Source organism: Myiozetetes cayanensis, unplaced genomic scaffold (genome assembly GCF_022539395.1).
Source record: "Myiozetetes cayanensis isolate MyiCay16 unplaced genomic scaffold, myiCay2020 scf13, whole genome shotgun sequence".
NCBI lineage: Eukaryota > Metazoa > Chordata > Aves > Passeriformes > Tyrannidae > Myiozetetes > Myiozetetes cayanensis.
This window is the reverse complement of record NW_026086937.1, coordinates 937332-958548: the sequence shown is the minus strand read 5'-3', so window position 1 is coordinate 958548 and position 21217 is coordinate 937332. Positions and strand designations below refer to the sequence as shown.

General features: G+C 43.8%; 1 protein-coding gene across 5 annotated transcripts in view; it reads right to left on the bottom strand.

The window, feature by feature from the left end:
* PLOD2 (procollagen-lysine,2-oxoglutarate 5-dioxygenase 2) overlaps window positions 1-21217 on the bottom strand; it is a 66687-nt gene that overhangs the window by 29198 nt on the left and 16272 nt on the right. For 3 of the 5 annotated variants that reach the window (XM_050308459.1, XM_050308460.1, XM_050308461.1), the window contains 2 exons: window positions 3674-3765; window positions 2078-2214 (listed from right to left, as the gene is read on the bottom strand). In XM_050308459.1, the coding sequence (XP_050164416.1) occupies window positions 2078-2214; window positions 3674-3709 (173 nt within the window). In that variant the 5' untranslated portion in view covers window positions 3710-3765. Of the gene's footprint in view, window positions 1-2077; window positions 2215-3673; window positions 3766-18318; window positions 18547-21217 lie in introns of those variants that run through there. The other 2 variants (XM_050308462.1, XM_050308458.1) reach the window with 2 other exon arrangements.

Here is a 21217-nt window from a genome sequence, read left to right as displayed (position 1 = left end):
TTCATGACACTTGTCTTTTCCAAACTTACTGCTACATTGATCAACATTTAAGCTGCAAACCAGGATTTCTGGAAACAAAAAAGCTCATTAGAATTAAAATATAATGCTAGAATCAGCAAACTATTTTTTTCTACTATCTGGAAACAGTTCCACCAGTTTTAAATAAATATGTACTTGGGATTATGGGCCTCAAGAATTTGTGAGGCCTTATATCCTGTGATTTTTCATGGTAAGAAAGATTATTGCCTCTGCACTTTGACACACGTGGTCCTCTGTACTCTCTCCTCCAAGCCAGCAGAACAGCCTGCCCCTCAGGAGAATAAATTATGTTGGAAAGAAATTTGAGCTTTACCCTGATAGCACTCTGAGAGCAAATTTGCATATTTTACTATATAGGAAGAAAATAATGAATCAGGATAATAAACATGAAAACAAAGAAATTCAATAGAAGTTGAAAACATTTGGGAAATGTTTGATTTATCTGAGCTTTAGTAAAGAATAAAATTTTACAAATTAATCTTCTAAAGTTTCAGCTATTGCATAATTAGTAGGATAAATATATTACATGTTTGTTCATAATGTTATTTTTAGAAAGATCCTTTTTCCACTTAGTAAATGCAAAATTGATCAAGTCAATAACAAAAAAAATTTCAAAACCTGAATGTCTACCTCCGAACTGTGTTACCTTTACAGTCAACTTGGTATACAAAGAAAATCTTCAGCATAAGTGTCCCTTATAATGCTTATTTATAAATTGCTGAAGATGATTTAGATTTCTGGCTTCCTAGGTCCATCTTCAACTCATCACAAGAGGTAAAATTGGAACAAAAAAATTAGTAACATCTTTGAATTTGCTACCAGTTTAGTAGGCTACTCCAACTTTCCTGAAGTGATAACTTCAGCTAAACAACAAATTAACTTTCCATAAAATGCTACTGCCCAACCACTTTCTGTCTTATGATGATGTCTGCTGTATAAATCCTACCAGAACTCTACCTTGAAAAAGTGTCCCTAAACTTCTTCTGCTGGCAGATTTGAATAAATAAATAAATAGAACAAGTTAAAAGCTGAAAGACAATTCTGGAGCAGGCATTCCAGTATGACTGGATAACAGCAGTGTGAACCCATGTGTGCATCTCTCCAACTCAGCCTCTCCAAGCCTGCCTGTCTGCAGAGCTTCTTTCCCCTCCTTCAAGGCTTGGTTCCACATCTTCTTTGCAGAGATTAAAGCTGGGACCCTGCTCTGGTTAACTTTAGTGTGGAAGAGCTTGGTAGTTGCTGTAAGTTGAATTCTTAGCTACTGTGATCATGCTGTTGTCACAGGAGCAAAATAAGAGGAGGAAGAGGAGGAGGAGAAGAAAACGCAGAGGGAAGCAATGGAAAGAGTGTGATTTGAACATGTTTGAGCTCCACGTTTTCTGTGACAGGGAGAAACCTATCTGGCCTCCAGGGAGGATGTTCAAGCATAGCTGTGCTATGAGCTATCATCTGGCACCTGCAGACAGCAGGACTGTCTCTCCATCCTTCTAGCACCCAGACAGGACAGGCACCAGGGGTACCACTGGCACCAAGTCTCTTGTCTCAGGACTCTAACGTATAAAAGAAGTTCTCCTGTTAAATGCTTTCCTCAGGGACCCATTTTCCAGCTTCCTCCATATCACTATAGCTTTATGGAACAAGATTACGCCTCTAGTCCCTGCTGGCCTCTTTATTTCTGGAGCTGCTTTTGCTCCCCCCATTCACACTCCCAGCCTGCAGCCACATCCTGCTCTCACCACAGCTGAACAAGGAGAGGGCAAACACTTGCCTAAAAGCCTGTCAGCTCTCAATAACATTTTTTCACCCCCTTGAGGCAGCAGAACTATGAACAACTCTTACATCTGTAAATCCGTCAAAAAAGTAATGATTGCTCCAAAAGCAATCTACTATTTTTATGAATGAAGGAAAATAGAGGCAAACTCTCTCAAATAAAACAACGAGGAGGAAAAGCAGCGTGCAGCTTTCAGCAAGTCACAGCAGCTGCTTTTGCAAGCCTGCCCAGACTAAAATATAAAGACAAGAAGACAGGTTTGCTCACCACTCAACAAACAACACAACCAGGTCCTCCTGAGCAGCATAGCGCTCTATGCCTTCTTTCAGCAGTCGAACCTTCTGCCCTCCACCAATAGAGTTGGGCAGCTCTCCCCCTTTCCACTCTTCACCTTTTCCAAGAACCTGCAATAAGAAAAAAAAGAAAAGCACTTTTTGCTAGTCCCCAAAACCATGAGGCTTTTTTTAAAGCAGGCCCTTATTAAAAACAGATGCTAAAGCAGAAGCAACACACCAAGGCATAGCAAGCCAGCATTTCCAGCATGGTAAGTTTTCCATGTCTGAAGCAGCATTCAGCACAATGACATCACTGCAAAAACATGAAAGAGACATTTCTTAACCAAATAAGAATCGAGCAATTGCCTATTACTGCCATTTATTCCAGTGTGTCTCCTTCCAAAAAAAAAAAAAAAAGGCAAGAATTGTACCAAAATTTCTATTAGAAAAACATTCTGAATGAGACCTTTAAAATTCAATATAATCATTTTAGGAACAGGAGGCTCAAGAGACTTTGGTGGATCAGGGTATAATTAATTCAAATTGCAAGCTCCAGTCTTTTTGCACAAAAAAGGAAGGACAGGTTCCCCACTATACAGCTCACTGCTAAAAATCAGCTAATCAAAAAATTCCCCCCAAGCCAAGTACTATAGCAGATTACCCATCAAAAAAAAAAGAAAAAAATAAACTCTTTATGGGTTTTGAACACAGTATTTTTGGAACGTATAAAGGCTGGAAGAACTACATTGCCTAATGTTTCAGACAAATCTGCAAAGCTAAGAGATGTACCCAGAGCTCAGGCTTCCCAGGTGCTTTAGTACAGCTTTGTCATACTCAGAAAGGTTCTCCCAGTCCTTGAAATTCAGTGGTAGAAGTCAAACGTTAGAGACCCAAATAATTTCCTATTTATAGTGCAGGCACTGTGGTAAGTAAGCTGAAAAATTTCATAACACCATATGAATTCCTGGATTTTCTCTTGGCAGAACCAATTTGTGGAGAAAGTTTAGAAGGTTGGTGCCCTCCCTTTTCCCAAGGTCATGCAGAGGCCAGCCTAAGAACGTGACATATGGGGGCGTGGAGTGAGGCAGAAAGGGCTGGTAAGAAGTACAGAAATGCATTGTCCTCTCAGAATTAGAGGTTCCTGGGAAACAGTGACATTTTCAGTTGTAACCCTCCCTCCTTCCTTGCAGCAGTGATCCAGCCTTTCTTGAGGAGAGAGATCCAAAGCCCTGTGAGCGCAGCACAGCTTCCAGCAGCACTCACGCAAACAAAAGTAGCCACACTGAAAAACAAGGCTCTATGATAAACCATGACAGGACCTGTGAGTGGCTGAGGATGCTGACCACGAGGGCTACAAATCTGTAAAGCAGCTCCTAAGGCAATGGAAGCATCTCCCTGCTGTGATGCTTCAGAGGGGGAGCAGCAGGTAAGCAACAGAGAGAGCAGCGAGTGCCCTCCCTGCCCCAAGCTCTGCCATTATTTTACTTTGTCCCAGCACAGAAGGAGGCTCAGACAAGGTCAGCTCCTCTTTCCTGGCTCTGTTCTGCAGCATGCACAGTGTGAATATTTGGCACAAAACGTGCAGTACCTCCACTGTGTAGTTGAAGTGCTTTGCAGTTCGCATGAAGCGGTGAAAGCCGTCGGTCTCTTTAGTGGCTACAGTAAAGACCAGCAGTTTATCTGGGGGAGAAAAATAAGGAACACGTATTAATATGTTTTCAGGGCACAGTTTATAAGGAAAAATGCATGGAACAGCCTGTACCTGCCTGTACCTCATTCAAATAGAGGAGGCAAATACACTGCCATATTATGGGCTTGAAACGTCACCAAACAAGAACTGCTATGGACAAGGGTGCTGCATTTAAAATTCTCCTTGGGAAAAGGAAGCAAATAAACCTGTCTACTCTTCAAATAACTAGTTCAAGGCAAAACCAATGCTAGTATGACTACTGGACAGGAAGGAATCTTCAAAGCAAAAATAACTTACTAGTTTTCAGTCTGAGCTAATCCTGTGACCTCTTACCACAGGACTGAATGGTGCCAGAGAACTTCACCCAACCTCAGTAACTCCCCTGAAAGCCTGTGGTTCATCCTCTTCATGAAAACAAGACAAAAAAACCAGCCATGGAAATCAGTCCCCCACAGAACAGCATTTAGTGCTTTTAAGTCCTTGGGCAGAGACAAAAGGGCAGGGGTTTGCTTGGTTGGTTTTTTTATTCAGAGCCTATGTACATTATAGCAGCAGTAATTTTGCCCTCTTACTGCATGCAGGCAAATGACCGTGCAACCCATTTCCTCTTCACATTCCAGAGCTTTTAACACAGTTCCAATGGGGTCACAAAATCCCACTGAACAGCTCCCCAGTTAAACTGTTAAACAACATTTAGAACCCTATGCGTTATGTTGAATAACTAAACCATGTAATTCAAAGCTATGAGGAGGACAGGGACCCCTGTCCAAAATCAAGTATTAAATCAGACCAGCCAGGATGCCAGAGAACACTGCAGTGCCCCAATTCAGCCCAAGTGCAAGCAGCAGCTGCCCTCTGAGCAGAGCCCATGAGATCTAATCCTTACAGGGAAATAAAATCAATCACCTACAATGAGCATTCCAGACACAGTGCTCGTTGCTGCTTCACTTTCTCAGAAAACCTCTGGATTTACCTTCATCAGCCTGGTAACATGTGCATGGAAAACACTCCTATTAACCCTTCAGCCTTGTCCACCACCGCAGGCTTAGCTGCCCTCAGACACCCCAGACATCATCCTAAGTATAAAAATCATTCACTGCTTGCCATTTTGTTCTATGTGACACCAGCAAAATTAACACACGAGATGATAATCCACTTCCCACTCTGTAGAAGAAATGCACCTTGCAAATGACTCATGTGATGCTCTGCAACCAAGTACCAGGGTACTTCAGATGTACCTCTGCTCAGTCAGGCAAACATACCTGTCAGAGCACAGAGCCTTTAGAGAAACATAAAGCTCTTGTTGCAATGAAATTCAAGTCTATCTGAAATAGCCACAGCAGCCAAACTCTGTAGATTAGTCTCAGGAGCCACCGGTACTGTCTGCACTGAAATAAAACTCCTGCCTGCAATCCAATGCACAGCAAAGAAGAAACTGGAAATAAATACTTCAAATGCTTCAATCAACTTGAACACCCAAAAATTTTGCTGGGACAGATTTGGAAGATAAATTGCTCCATCTTTATCCCACTTCAGTTTCAGCAGCCTTTTGGAGGCACGAGAAGAAAATCCCACAAGTAGGTCTCAAAAGGACAGGAGGACCTCCACAGAGGATTGCAATGCAAGGCATTCCCAGCCACACTGACTCAGAGACAGACACAAACGCAGCAATTATGGTTCAATACCTCCAAAATCATTTATTCTAAAGGTCATGCGATTTAAAGTAATTCTACAGAAGTCACCACAGAATGAATAAAGAACATGATATCTTAGACTATGACTAAAACAGAAGACAGAGAATAGGGTTTTCCTCTATGGAACAGATTAAATTATGACTTTTTTTTTTTTTTTGTTTAAGCACAACATTTTCAAATTACAGGGAACTGGAAAAATCTGATCACACCAGACTGCATCACCAAGCCAAGAGACTCCATTATTGAAAGTTTCCTAGGAGACCAGTCAAGCACTGACTAGAACTATGGAATTTGGTTTGGAGTAGGCATATTTCACACCTACACCTTCCTGAGGAATGCTAGCAACAAGGATTTCAAAGATCTGTGCTTGACAACATCATGTTAATGACAAAATGTGGGCTGCATCAGATTCCCTCCTTAGTCACTGAGTCAAAAAAAGTATTAAAGTAACATACAAGTACAGTTTGGCAAGGAAAAATAATCTACTGTTCTTTATGGGATATTGTTACTCTCTTAATGGAATACACATCATTCATGTATTTCAAGAATCACTGTGGGGCCTGGTATGTTACTTGACTTTTGTGGAACAGAAAGAGAATAACGTGCCAAAGCATAAGGGATTTCAACCTGAGCTATATAAAATGAAGAAAGCTGAGCAGACAAATAATGCAGTTTATATTGACATGAAAAAGCAAAAAAACCTGTATTGCACTGGCAGTCAATGAAAAAAATCTAAGCAGGCTGTCTGAATTGGGTTTGCAAACAGACACAGTACAAAAGAAAGCTATTTTTAAAGTTCATTATTCACACTGAAAATGTTTTCTTTTTAACATACTTGCCTATGGTCAATTTTTTCAAATTACAGATTAAAAGGTTTAAAAGGCTCTATTTTCATGTCTCTGTTGCACCGCTGACTTGTAGATGCATGTGGTACTTAAACAATTTTTAAGTGCAGCAGAAGTGTAATTACAGGATTTAAAGTCCCTTTAGAATTAGAGATTCTCTATAGATTACTTAGGCTTTGTTGTTTTGTGGGGTTGTATTTTTTTTGTTTGGGTTTGTTTAGTTTGTGGTGGTTTGTTTGGGTTTTTTAAAGTAAGCTGTGTCTGACCAAAGAGCAGAGAAACACGTTTGTATTCTATACATAGTGTGTATGGAGACACAATGCAAAGTGCATGAAATGAGAGTTACCTTGGCACATTATAGAGGGTATTATTAACCAAACGAGGAAAGCAGAACTATTTTCCTCTAGCTAATAAAATAATTAATTCCTGTAGGCTGCTGTGATTTTATTTAGATGTAAGTGACAACTTGCACAGTTTCACTGGCAGGCTTCCACTAAACATAGCATGGGAGATACTTGTTTCTTACAGTGGAAGTGAGTGAAGAGAATGCTTCTGGCCACTAAATACTTCTGATAATTTCTTTTTAACCTTTTAACTTCATTCACTTTGGAAAAATCTATTCCTTGCTCACTACGTTTGGGTCCAACAACCTCTTAGAACACTCGTCCCATTTGTGTTTAGCAACACAAACCCCAAGTGACTTCCACGATCGCACAGGAGCGTTACAGTGCAAGTTCAGCTCCCGAGGGAGTGAGTTTCCATTTCAGGATGTGCTGGGTACATCTCCCTCAGCTGCAGCCACCCACGGTGTCCCTGCCGTGCAGAGCAGGTCTGGCCCCACCACAAGCCCTGTGGGTGCAGAGGTTCAGGGCTGCCCCAGAGCCTCCCACACAGCAGCTGAGTGCCCAGCCCAGTGTCCCCAGCAGCCCAGTGTCCCAGCAGCATCACTGCTCCAGCTCCAGGGCTCCAGCAGGTGCCACGAACACCAGGTGTGGCAGTGGAAGATGCCTGCAATGACACAGACCACTGTGGCCCGGCACTCCCCAGTGAGAGTGCCACAAATCCCACCAGGATTTCCAGCTGCAGCTAGTCCCTGCTTCACCACCCACTCTGCACAAACCCCTGCCCTCCCCTGAGGTGTCCACCCTGAGGAGTTCTGTGTGCTCTTACACATAGGCTTGAGCTGGACAGTTGAAGTCTGACTGTCTCCTCCACACAAGGGGATTAATGCACACTCAGGAATATCTTCCAACAGGAACAGCATCCCCAAAGGGCAAACATATATGAAAACAAGAACACAGCAGGTGGCCACATTCCTTCCCACTCACATTCCTCTGAACTGGGATGCCACAGAGGGTACAGGCTGCCTGGAAGGGCTGGGCTACCCCAGCACACAGCCTGCCAGAGGCATCTTGGCAGTCACTGGAGGGGATTACCAAGCTTGGTATTTATTTCCACAAGTAAAGTCATTTTGTGTAAAAAGAAATGCAAACCCTATACTGAAGTTCAACAGCAAGGCATGAAAAAAAAATCTCCCAAGAGCTCCATGCCAGGTATGAGGGTGCTTAAGTTACTAGAATGCAATTTCTTCGGGCAGATTTCCAATAGTTACACCCACAAAACAGCTCTTCTGTTTTGAAAACAAGCCTGAGAGAGCATGTGTTTGGCCAAGGAAAGTATGTCCAGCAACAAACAGAATTTATTTTTATATGCAAATTCAGAAACCCTTTAGCACAGACAACACTGCATACAGAGCACATACAGCCCATTAGGAAATGTGGTGAAGGTTCATCCAAATATCTCCCTCTTCTACTCATTTTTTTGTGCTGCTTTCTTCAGGGACCTGGCTGCATCATAAGTATTTATTTCCAAAAATAGGAACAATAAACCAGAGCCTTTGTCTTCAGTGAATTGCCCAGCCAGGTCTCAGCCAGGAATTTCCAAGCAGGACTGCTTTAAGTAGCAGTGACCTTTCTCCTCGTATCCTGGCAAAGAGGCACGCAGAGAACTGCAGCCATTCCTCACACCCCCACATGGTTCTTATTTATCTTCAATGAGCACTGTCAGAGATTACTACATAATTTCTACCAGGGGTTGTGGGCACCATTACAGTAGATTGAGAGCAGCCAAAAGGGAGGATATTGCTCACAGCCACACGGAAGCTGACACTGAGCCCTTGGATTCAAGTACCATGGACTCCTCTGCAACAGAAGCAAGCAGGAAGATCAAAGGACATCTGTGCATGGTACCACATTCTGACATTAAAATCTATCTCTGCCTTTAAAACTTGTGGTTTATAATGGTAAACAAAGGATGTTTTGTACTTGTAATACATTTTTATCAATGTTCCAGTATCTACGTTAAACACAACCTACTTTCTCATTTGCACATTACATCCCACCCAGAGCTGCTCAACAGAGTAATGATTGTGTATACATCTCCCTGTTAAATGTGTAAAGTTATGCGTAATTGAAAAATAAATCACCAGAAATTCCCAGCAAGCTAATAAACAAGTTGCTGGAGATCACAGAAAAAGCCTGGAAACCAGAAGCATAGGAGGACCTCCACAGATTTCAGGAAGGGGAAAAAAAAGCACGCACACTGGCAAAGAAAGGTCAGGTTAAGGCATGGATTAAGCAGATGCCTGGAAGAGAAGATGGATGGGATAGACACCTGGAAGAAGCACATGGATGCATCCAAGCCCACTGATTAAGCTATGTAATTGTGCCTCCCATGTCTCTTGCATCTCTGGAGATATGGGAAGCCAACAGGATGTAGTTTCCAGCAAAAACAAACAAACAAAAAAGAAAACAAACAGACTCCAAGCAAGTCACAGACTGGGTTTAGCTTGCCTTTACACCCCATAGGAGCATCACTGGAGAAATGCACTAAAGCTCAACACAACTAAAAAGTGTTTTCAGCCTGGATTCCTCTTGTCACAGTTCAAGATCACAAAAAAACATTTTTCTATATGCTTTCAAGACAAGTTGAAGCTCTGCAGATGGCAACAGAGTCATCAGTGGTACCAACAGTAATTTCCCTTCCCTATTTATATGGACTTAGACTGTGTGTTCAAAATCCAAAGAACCACTAAGACAGCTAAAATATCAAAGAGCACTTTCAAAATCCAGATCTTTTAGCACAGCATGATCTTCCACTTATCCCTCACAAAGGCAATATCAGACTCCTCAAAAAGAAATTTGATTTTAGGATTATTGCCTAAACTTAAGATTCTGCATCAAGTAAAACTGTTGAAAATCCACATACTGCGAAAAGAAGTCAAACAATCAGAGACAGGAGAAACCCATCATATACAGTGTAACCACGATTACAAGCTATACCTACAGACAAACACTTGGTTAAGGTAATCCAGCAGCAAACAAATATCTTAAGTACACAACGAGAAAAACACAAGCTTTAAACACACATATCCATCCAGTGTGAACTTGTGACGTGCATATGGTCAAAGACAGCAGTAAGCCAACAACAGAAGAATTTCTGGTCAAGTAAAACTTTTGGCATAAAGAGAGAAAAGACAGAGCCACCCGACAGCTGTTTATTTTCTCCCCAGGATTCTTTAGAAAGGCAACAATGTGCTGAAATAGCAAACATGGCCATCTTTTCTCGGTAAATAAATGTGCATTACACTGCAGGAGAGGGAAGGATGAATGGGGCATAAACAACACTACTTCCTATTTGGAAGTCCTGAAGTTTTTTTAATCTGATCTTTATATAACACAGTCAACTTCCGCTCTGCACAGGACAGTCCTGCATTCCTCCATTTATCCCACATTTTAGTGCTTCCCAGAAAGGCAGACTGGTTTCAAAGTTCCACTAACCATAGCCATGATCATGTTATAAAACTGGATTCTCTGCAACTAAATAGCATGGTTGGATTGATGCTAAAAAATGCCCTTGGATGGGAGACAAAATATGCTTGAAACACTCATGAAAGATCAGCAAGAACCAATGCTTCAACTACTTCTGAAAGGCCAGATTTTGAAGAAGCAGACCTTTCTGTACCAAACTCTTCTGGAAGTTTGGTCTCTCTTCCTCTGTATCACAAACCTCTCTTTAATCACTGCACTTCAGTACATGCATACATACATGCCTTACTGCAAAATACAGAGAGTAGCACAAACATTATTTATGTGATTTCCAAAAACTTATGAGATCCTTCTTAGCACATTTGTGGAAGTCTTTATTTTGATGGTATAAAGTTATTGCAGAACTAATAGAGGTACACAGGTATCACCCCTGCTACCACCTGATCCTTAAATTGGTTCAACCTGCAGGAAAAAAAAAAATAATAACTTCTGCCTTGAAACTGTTGCAAACAGTTTATGACCACAACTGGCACTTATGGTTATCAGGATCATGGGCTATCTGTGGATAACCCTTCCTGTGCTCCTCCAGGCTGTTTATAAACCTTGCTGGAGTTACAGAGCAATAGCGAGTGGTATCAAAGCTGCCAACACTATTCCAAGACAGGGAATAGAACCAATAAATGCAGGAAGCTTTCAGGAACCCTCTAGGGAGAGGAATATAGAAAGTATCATTTCCTGGTTTCAGTTACTTTTAAATAGCTGGCACTGTTGCGACTTCCTCAGCCACGGTACATGGTCCTGTTCTCGTGTGCTTGAAAGAACAAAGAAGCTTGGTTAGCAGAAACACACACTTAGACTAAGTAAGAGCTATCTGAATTTTCTCATATTATAGAATCTATGTTAGGTTAGCACTTGCTAACACACAGCCCCTGGCCAGGACACTAAATTTTTTTTCTTCTTCTTCTTTTTCTTTTCTATAACCTGAAATTCCCTCGTGCTTTAATTCACAGCACACAGCGGTGTGAACACACATTTCCCTCTCCCATGCAGACTGGCTCCAACAGCAACACTGCTGAGCTGCTGCTTACTGCTCTCTATTATCACATCATTTCTGATGCTGCATTGAGACAGCACCTAAAATGGCTACATTACAGTGATCAAATGTTGAACAGAGCCAGTTCAAAACAATTAAATAAAAACTCATGACCCACAGGCTGTAACTCTATTTTTCTATATATGCATTTATACTACCTATACACAGCTTCAAAGATTACTCCCAATATACAACTGATTTCAGGAAACATTTGGAAGCCGATTATGTCTCAGCTCTTAACTTACTTTTTTAATTTAGTAGTACTGAATACACAGTCAACAAGAGCTCATTAAGAACTGTATGTGCACTCATCAATCACACACATCAGTCCCGGCTGCAGCGCTGGGCAGTGCTTAGGCCTGCACTCACTCTAGTGCAAGATTTCCTTGTTTTGATGGTTGAACAAAGCCAAATACGAGCACCAGTAAAGTGTTTTACCATCAGTTTCAGAGGACTTGGATCAAACCCTATTTACTGAGTCAGTTCTTCTGTAGTAAAACAAAAGATAAGACGAGTTCCTTCGTTCCCAGACGAGAAAAAAATTAAAATCAACTGTTTGTAAATGACATCATTGCCATGCATGAAGGAACTGCCTAACTTCCTGACAAATGGGGAACAGATCAGGTTACAGCTGTTTATTGGTGCCCAGATAGCAATCAAACCACAAAAATCTTGAGAGTGGGAAGGGATGGAGTCGTGGCACGGGCTGCGTCTGGCTTGAACGCACTGAGCGGATGGCCCTGCCATAAACTGTCATCGGGGTGTGCACTGAGGGCAGGACACAATTAGCATCAGCTGGCTAAGTGAGAAAGTTTACTCAGCTTCTGCCTGTTTGCAGCCCTGCCCTCTCTGCTTCTCTCATAAATATGTATCTAGAGGAGAGCAAGCTACCTCTTAAGCTGTTGTTTAGCAAACCCAGCTGTTCAAACAGAGGTGGTCACACACAGCACCAGGCATTGTTAAAGCCCGTGTTTTGAAAGGTGATCAATCCATGAATGAAACTCAGCAGATAGGACTTGCAATAACGGTTTCTCCTTAGACTAGTCTTTACTTTAAGAAAAGAGAGAAATTTGAGCTGGAACTGGAGCCATCCTGAAGACACAGCGCTGTCCTTCGTGCCCGCACTGTGGTTCATGTTGTAAGCAGATGCTACCACCCCCATCAGTCAGTTCGTTTGAAAAAGCTGCCCTACAGCTTCACATCTGGCCCTGTGTACAAACACTGGACATTTAAAATTCTCCAAACAGAACCACAGGCCACACTACCCTGGAAAGGAAGGAAATCCTGTACTTTTCAAAGTGCTCTTTTCTGTGCAGACAAGCAACTTAAACTCCACACTGGTGGGATATGGGTCAGTGCCTGTTCTGAACAACTCAGTTCTTCAAACCATGAAATAGCACTAAAAGCTTCTGTCCTACTTCTGACACAAGATACCATGACATGTCATGTATGATGAGTGTCTGAAGATGCTTTTAACATCATACACTTGACCCAGCAACTTCAGCTCATAAAGTTATGGCCTGGTTCTGATCCAACAAGAGTAAAACTGCTTTACAGCAAAGTAAAGCAGAATTAGTAAACTGCTTATGAAGATAGTCTAAGGAAACACTTTACTGTAATAAAGTTTCATGTGAACTACAAAACTAAACAATCTAATTTTACTTTTTAAAAAAGTAAAACATTAGGAAAGCAATTCTATCAGATACTGATTAGTTCTTGCACAGCTGATTTCAACAATGGACTCATTCAGAACACTAACACTTAGACCCACAGGTACTGAAATCATTCTCAGAGGAGTGGCACTTTAATGACAACCCTATTTTTTTTAACCTTTTTTTCCTGTGTCCTCTTTTTCCTTACAGTTTGTTAGCATTAATTACGAATAGTGCATCTTTAAAAACGTACTTGCTCTTTCATTACAAGAATCAGTACTACCATTAAAAAGGACTCCCCACACAACTTTTCTTTCCCCCATGTCTATTTTTTGAGAAGATCCACAATGGATCAAGAGATTGGCAATTTGTCCAAGAAGGAACCCTCAAATATTTTCAAAGGGCAGACCATAAGAGCTGGTGAGCCAAACACCAAAATAGAGGCAGTTTCTTCAGAACAGTCCTATAAATTCAAAAGTAATGTTTTAAGCCAAAGCAGAGTTCTACTGTTCAGCTTCAAACTACTAAGGAAATTAGTCTGTAATTACTTTGTACTCCATTACAAAAATAGTCATGTCTTAAAAGAAATACAGTAATACAGAGGATCCTTAATTTTGGTTCAAGCAGAAACAGAAAAAATATTCAAATAGTGAACTGTATAATCTGTCAATAATCTAAATATTTAAATAATGAGTAGGTACCTAAGTTTCTGCAGTCTTGGAACCAATGTTAAAATATTATATTAAAAAACCCAGTTCACAGCCAGAGAGGCATGCACACACACGGAAAACATGAAAAACCAGATTACTCTGATGATCAAATAGTGTTTCTTTAGTGCACTTGTAATTTGTTTGGTTTTCATTTGTTTGTTTTGCTTCTACTACCAATTGTAAACAAATTCTAGCTCCTGGAAAACAGATATCTGAGAGGAAATAGTGACTTTACATATTTAGTCTCCTCATGACCAGCACCATCCGTATTTTTAAAAATGAATTCACCTTAAGGAAATACTCCAGAAGCAGTTCTATTAATCCTAAAGCCACTTGTGGTGTCAGGCTGTGCTTGCAAGCATTATCAAGTATTCCTTGATAATTAAGTGTTGTTTATTCCCCTGAGCTACAACACTCCCACACATTAGTAGCAGGATTGTGTCTTATCTGTTTGGCCAAGTTGTGTTTTGTGCTTGAGAGAACACTGCTCGTGTTTAAATTAAGAGGGACCAAAAATATTCTTCACTTTCAAACTTGTTTGCAACTGGTCCCTCAAAAACTACAAAAACCCCTGACAACATCAATAGAAACAAAAATGCCCTTACTGCAACCATACTTACTCTCCATGACAAGGAGATTCACTTGAGCAGCCTGTCAAATAATTTGTAATTCAGACTGGCAGCTCCACACAAATGGAAAGATACTGCTTTTGATTACACAACACAACAGTGTTAATTCAACAGACAAACTAAACACTTCCCTATGAGGAGACTGAGTCACTTTTGCTTAAGTAAGCAGAAGGGAGGAAAAAAGCCAAGAACTTGCACATAAATAATGACCCTCCGGAATGCGCCACCATCATAAAGAAAACCTGGAGAAATAATATTAGTTTAGACCCCTGACAGGGACACATTTCACACAAAACACCCCTGGCTCAGATAATCATGGCAGTCATCCCACTGCACCTTCACAGTGCAGTTTACAGCATCTAATGCTGATGATAAAAGTTACAACTGTTTTTCTTGCTTTAATTAGAAATGCATTTTACAGTCAAAGTTGCACTAATTCCACTGTATATCACAGAGAGAAGCAATGCCACATCCACCTCTGTTGTTACTTCCACAGCCTCAGTATTCCCTCTACCTACAGAAAGACAGAAAAGCCTGGCCAAAAATGTCTACATTTTCTTTTCTTTTGCCACAGATACTGGCATTGTGCAGCCTCTAAAACAAGTGCTACACAGAACTCAGACTGCAAACTTTGGGTGTCTTCAAGGATGAGTATTTTCATAGGAAAAATATGTGATGAAAGAACACCTTTGCTGTTTTGCACCTCCATAGCCATATTTTCTTACTTTTAACTTATTTCCAGACACCCCCACCCCTCACTACACACAGTTACATTTGTCATTCACTACTGATTTCAAAGCTGTGAGCTAAAGGCATCTTTTGAAATAGGTACTTCCCATTTGAAGCGGAGCACACTGATGCTAAATGCATGATGGTGCCCCAGACACAGGGAACCCAAGCACTGTCTCCTGCAGGGTCAGTTCTGGGCTCACCCATCTCTGCTTTTACCATTCACCTCTCAGGGGCAGGTGGCAGCTTTTTCATACAGTCCCCACAAAAAGGGCACAGCCCCAAGAGACCCAGAGGAGGTTTTTCCACAACACAGGTTTATGCAGGAGTTTTAGGTACTGTGGTGACAAGAGGAGACAGAAGTAGCACCAGCAAAGCAGCAAGAGACTGAAGATTGGGCAGAGAGATGGAGGCAGGCATAGAATGTTGTATTTATGACCTTTCCTCCACCGAGCAAGCTGAGTCTGTCAGTACTTCTAATAATTATGTCAAGATGGCTGAATGACCAAAATCTCTTGTTTGGGCACCACAGGCAACCCAGAAGGAAAGGCCTGTTGATGGCTATCACTCGTAGATACTATTTTGGCTGAGCCCAAAAGAGTCAACACAAAGGGCAACAGTACGTGCTGTATCTCCAAGTGAGTCTTCCCAGAGCTGGGCCAGCCAGCAGTTCCTGCTGGAAGCCTTTGTGACCAGCAGCTGACGGAGCCGAGGTGGAGCAAAGCCCAGAGGCTCCGAGTGCTCCCACAGCCAGCTGTGCTGCCCCACCTCCTGGCCAGGCTTCTCTGGAAAGCCACCCACGCTGCTGGAGCCCTCTTCCCCCCAGCCCACCCCTCCCACTTGAGGAGCACACGCAGACACCACGGACCCACCTCAAAACCTGCCCGTTTGCCACCGTTACAACCCGGCCCCCATCTCAGCTCCAGCCCAGTCCCCACAGCCGCCCCAGGAACAGACTCAGTGGCACAATACTCATTTCCCATGCAAACAGCTGATTGATAAAACATTTTAGGTGAGAATATCACGTGTCCGTTGCCAAGAGCAGTGTCTGCCTCTCAGGCAATGGCAAATGTCATTTCCACTGCCTTTCTGTGTGTCCCGATCAGCAACGTGCATGCAGCAGGCGTGGTGCAATGGAAATATTTCAATACTGATGTTTTAACACAGAAACTTTGCATCTTCACCACACAGGGGCCAGTGTTCCAGACTTCAACAGTGCTCTTCTCTGTGATTGCCCAAAACACAAACCTGCGGCCAAGGAAGGAACGCAGGGCAGATTTCTGCAAACACTGTTTGCCACAGGGCCACACTGACTCCCACTGTAACCAGTGCTGTGCGACAGGCAGCTCTTTCCAAAGACTTTCTGAATAAAGTCTTATTAAGAAATGAAGATGCAGCTTGGCAGTCAGTTCCAGACACTCTTGTTAGAGTTTTTGTCTCAAGCAAGCAACGTGAATGGACCATGTTAAAAACTGGCATGCAAATCGTGTCTTCGCCTGCTGTTTTACACCAAACTGTACAAAGCATCAAGAGACTAGAAATGAAAATACAGATTTCTAGAACTAGAGGCACCATAAGGTCTTCCTCTCTTCAGGCAATACAGCGCACACTCGGGGAACACATTTAAGGGTTAAAACTGGAATAAAAACACATAACACAGCAGGAAGTGTCTGGGGTCAAGAAACTACTCACGGAGTGGTTTCAGCTCAGCAGAGATTTCTACAGTTCACACTACTCATGTTTAAACTAAAAAGAATTAAGGTCTTCCTGTGTGAACACCTATATATAAACTTATCAGTGCTTTCTTGCACTGCAATTTGTGTAGCATCATTTTTACTATTGATATAGACATAGCAGTCTATTTTTGGGTTGCTGAATCATACAGTGCTGTCTGGCTTAGGCACTCTGCTTTTCACAGATTTGAACAGCAGCAGGATTAAAGAAAAATCCTTACCATGCCAGCTATTAGTTTCCATCAGCCTGAGATCCCACTTTCAAGCGCAGTTAAAAAAAGCATTATTTAAATAGATACGTTTGTGAAAATGTAACTGTGTTTGCAATAACTGATTGCCAAAGGAGGTTGACTTGCAATCACTGCCCGGAAAACAGGTATAGGAGCCCAACTTTTTGCTCAAAACTGTCCCTGTAGGGTGCACCTCTGAGGGGCAGGAAAGGCTGAACGGTACACACCCCCCTGATAGACAGCATCCACACCACAGCCTTCAGATAAATCCTCTGAGTGACCAGAAGTAGCAAAGTGCCAAGAAAACTGGAAATGAGAAGTTCATTGAGTGGAGTCTGCTATTCTTCAACACCGTTTTTCTGAACTGTTTTAACTTTTTACTAGTTACCAACCAAGTGAGCAGTTTTCATATCAAAGAACTTGCTGACAAAATATGCTCCTAAAATAAAGAAGCCTCCTTAAGCACGCTGGAAAATTAAGCTAGATATTAAAAATAACTTGATTACACTCTCGACTAAACAAGCCAAGAAATGAAACTATTTTGGATATCATATGGTAATAATCTAGTGAGATTAAATACCTTTGTACACTTAGAATAGAAATCAGAACTACGGACTCTCAAAATTAAAAGTATTAGAGCAAAAAATATGTTTTGGCATATCGGTGGACATACATGTGCTTGGACACCTCCGAGGGAATTTCCTGTATACGCTCCTTTATTTTACATGCTGAACATGAAATTTCCTTCCACCTCCCAGTTCCTTGAAGTTAAAGCTGCCAGAGAACACAAGTGAAAGGCAAAGCGGACACTGCGGGGCGAGAAGGGGCACTGGAGTGAATCTCCAGCTGACTTTAGCACAGAGTAGGAAACTTCATCAGCGGTTGCTACAGCTCAGAGAAACAGCGACTGACGCGATTGCTTTCCCCAGCCTGGAAAAACATGTTCATCAACACCTTGTCTCAGGCAGAAGAAGAAAACGGGGGGGCGGGCAAGGCGAAAGCCTAGGAGATTCAATTCCCTTTAAGGAATCCTTTCTCTTTTCTTTTTTTTTTTTTTCCTCCCAAGGGTGACCATGCATCTATGACCCTCTGAGGGGGTTAAGGCACTTTCAAGCCGAGCGGTTCCTCTCCTCGCAACCCGAGGAGCGCTGCCCCGGCCGGAGCCGCCGCTCCCCGCACGGCCGAGCGGCTCCGCAGCCCGAGCGGCGCGTTACCGTGCGGGGAGGGGAAAATAGATAAAAAACCCGGGGAAGCGGCGGGTCCCAGCCTCCACCGAGCCGGGAGGGCTTTCCCTCGCTGGCAGATGTTACCGAGCCGGGAGGCACAAAGCCGCCGGAGCCGCCCGGCCGGCAGCGCATCCCCCGCCATCGCATCCCCACCCCCGCCCCGCACCCAGCTCACCTGCGGGGCCGGGGCGCGGCTCGGCCGCCGCCCGCAGCGCCAGGGCCAGCAGCAGCAGAGGCAGCAGCAGGAGCAGGAGCGGCCAGCGGGCCCCGCTCCTCGCCATCTTCCCCTCCGCACCCCCGGCCTGCCCGCGCCGCCGGCCCGACCGCGGGGAGAGCGGCGGGCGTGGAGAAACAGCGGGGAGAGCGGAGCCTGGGGCCGCGGAAACGCTGCTGCTCCTCCTCCTCCTCCTCCGCGGCGGGCAGGAGCCACGGGCTTTATACGGCGGTGGGAGGGCCGGGGCGGCGAGGGCACCGGCGGAGCAACAGGAGCCGCTGGCGGAGCACGGGGGTGCTGCTGCTGCTGCTGCTGCTGCTCCTGCTGGGGAGGGGCGAGCGGCCAAGCCCCGCCTCGGCCCCGCGCCGGAGGTGTGGGAGCTGCGGGGATGGAGCGGGGGCCGCGGGGATGGAGCGGGGGCCGCGGGGATGGAGCGGGGGCCGCGGGGATGGAGCGGGGGCTGCAGGGATGGAGAGGGAGCTGCGGGGATGGAGAGGGAGCTGCGGGGATGGAGAGGGAGCTGCAGGGATGGAGCGGGGGCTGCAGGGATGGAGAAGGAGCTGCGGGGATGGAGAGGGAGCTGCAGGGATGAAGAGGGAGCCGCGGGGATGGAGCGGGGGCTGCAGGGATGGAGAGGGAGCTGCGGGGATGGAGCGGGAGGTGCGGGGATGGAGAGGGAGCTGCGGGGATGGAGCGGGAGGTGCGGGGATGGAGAGGGAGGTGCGGGGATGGAGAGGGAGCTGCGGGGATGCAGCAGGAGCTGCAGGGATGCAGCGGAGCGGGCCGGGCTGGCGGGACCAGCGAGACCCGGCTCGGCCCGCGCTGTGTCCCCGCGTCGGTACCAGCCGGGTGCGGGGCCGGACCGGCTGCCAGTGCTGGCCGCCTGGGCAATTCCAGTCGCCTGCCCCTCCAGACAGCTGCTCAGAGCTTTCATTGGCTGTTATGTCCCCGTAAACCTATTTCTGAAAATTTAATTTTGTTCGGGCGATTGTGAGCACCTGAGGCTGCCGCTCCATGAGCCAACAGAAACGATGCCCCTTTCTCATGTGCACCCTGATGGCATCTGCCGCTCATCTGCTGATGCACGCTGCTCATCTGCTCTCCCTGTGGAAGACACACCTGTCAAATACTCCATCACCTCAGCATTCAGCTTTCCATAAAGACACAGGTTGTTTGCCTAATCTTAACACACAAAACTCTTACACTTTTAACATTAAAGAAACGCCCCAAAAAATCACTGAAGGCAAGCACAGTGATGGTAAAGGAGGTGTACTGACCCACTCCACTCTTACTGTGATACAAAGTATATTAAAAAAACCCGCCATAAATCTTTAAAAGTCATGTAAAATTATTAGAACAGATGTCAGCCTGTTGGAATCAGTGTGGATCTACACCTTGGAAATACTATTTGAAGACCAAAGGCATAATCCAAACCAAAAATTAGTGGTGAAAGCAACAGTCATGTGTGTGAGATCCACCTATATAATCATCAAAGACACCTCATTTTTTTTATCCTAAATGTGTCTATGGGCTTAACAGATGTGCTTTCTTGGAGCCACAGAGAAAAGAAAGAAAGGGGGAAAGAAGGGAAAACTTGACCTGGGCTACTGCAGCTGTAAGAACTGTGTGCTTTTATTTGGAACTCAGGGCAGAAATCAGAGCTTGCATTATGCACCCAGATACTTTTACATTTAATTGGGAGAGCTCATGCTTTCTGGATCAGGCAGCACACCCAGCAGGGAGGGAGGTAGAGCAAACTGAAGGAAAAGACTGGGTCTTTGGTCTGCAGGAGCTCCTATAACATAGAGGCCCCTGAAAGCAGCACTGGGAGCTGAAAATGTAATCACACGACTGATGGTGCAGCTGCAAACTATGGGGAAACAAAAAAGATCCTCCAATTCTTGGGCAATTACTCATGATGTACTTTCTCCTGCCTCCTCTGCCAGGCACACAGAAATTCGCCAGAGTACAAATATCTTTTGAATGTAAACATTAGGACCACATTTATGCACATGTCCATGATGGGATGACACTAAATCTTTGGTTTGTGTTTTTTAAACAAGTTCAAGAAATTTTGCTTATGAAAAATGATGATGGGAAAAATAATTAATATATCACAGCTATAGTTTTAAGGTTAAATGGTTAAACAAGCATTTCAAAAGAGGTCCTCAACAGATCAAATCTCACCTCAGATCCATAACAGCTTAATCGTAACACTTGTACTGAGAGATACAAAGAAAGTGTAATTACAAAGCTGAAAAAAAGTAGAAACACATCGAGATTAAATCAGAAAAGACATGTAGAACACACTTAATACCATCACCCCTGGAAGAAATGACTGATTTTGTCAATAAAGTCTGAGAGGAAAAAGACAGGACCGTTGGGTAACATTTCAGAATACCATGGAGATGATGTCATGGCTCCCATGGGTGGGACAGGAAGCAGATGAAGCTTCAGCCTGGAGAATTGAGAGTAAAATCAGCAGCTGACTGTCACGTACATACCCAGTGCTCTGAGAGATCAGCCTGGCACCTCACCTCCGTCATAAGCAGCTATTTTCACCAGAGAAAATACACAGGTCCTGAAACAGCACTGTTAGGTGACAACCAACAGGCATAAAGAGGAGGGAGCAGCCAAGAGAGATCCCATGAGGCATTTTGTTATCAAAATATACACGTAAACAGTAGCAGGGAAGAATGAAAAGAATTAGTGAAAGAACTCCGTAAATATGCAACAACGAAAGGAAAGGAAATTGCTGGAAAAGACAGATTCCCAAAGTATGAGGAAAATGGGTTGAGAGAACTGTGATATAAACACAGGTCATACCTGTAAGTGCAAGCCCAGACTCGGACTAGAAACT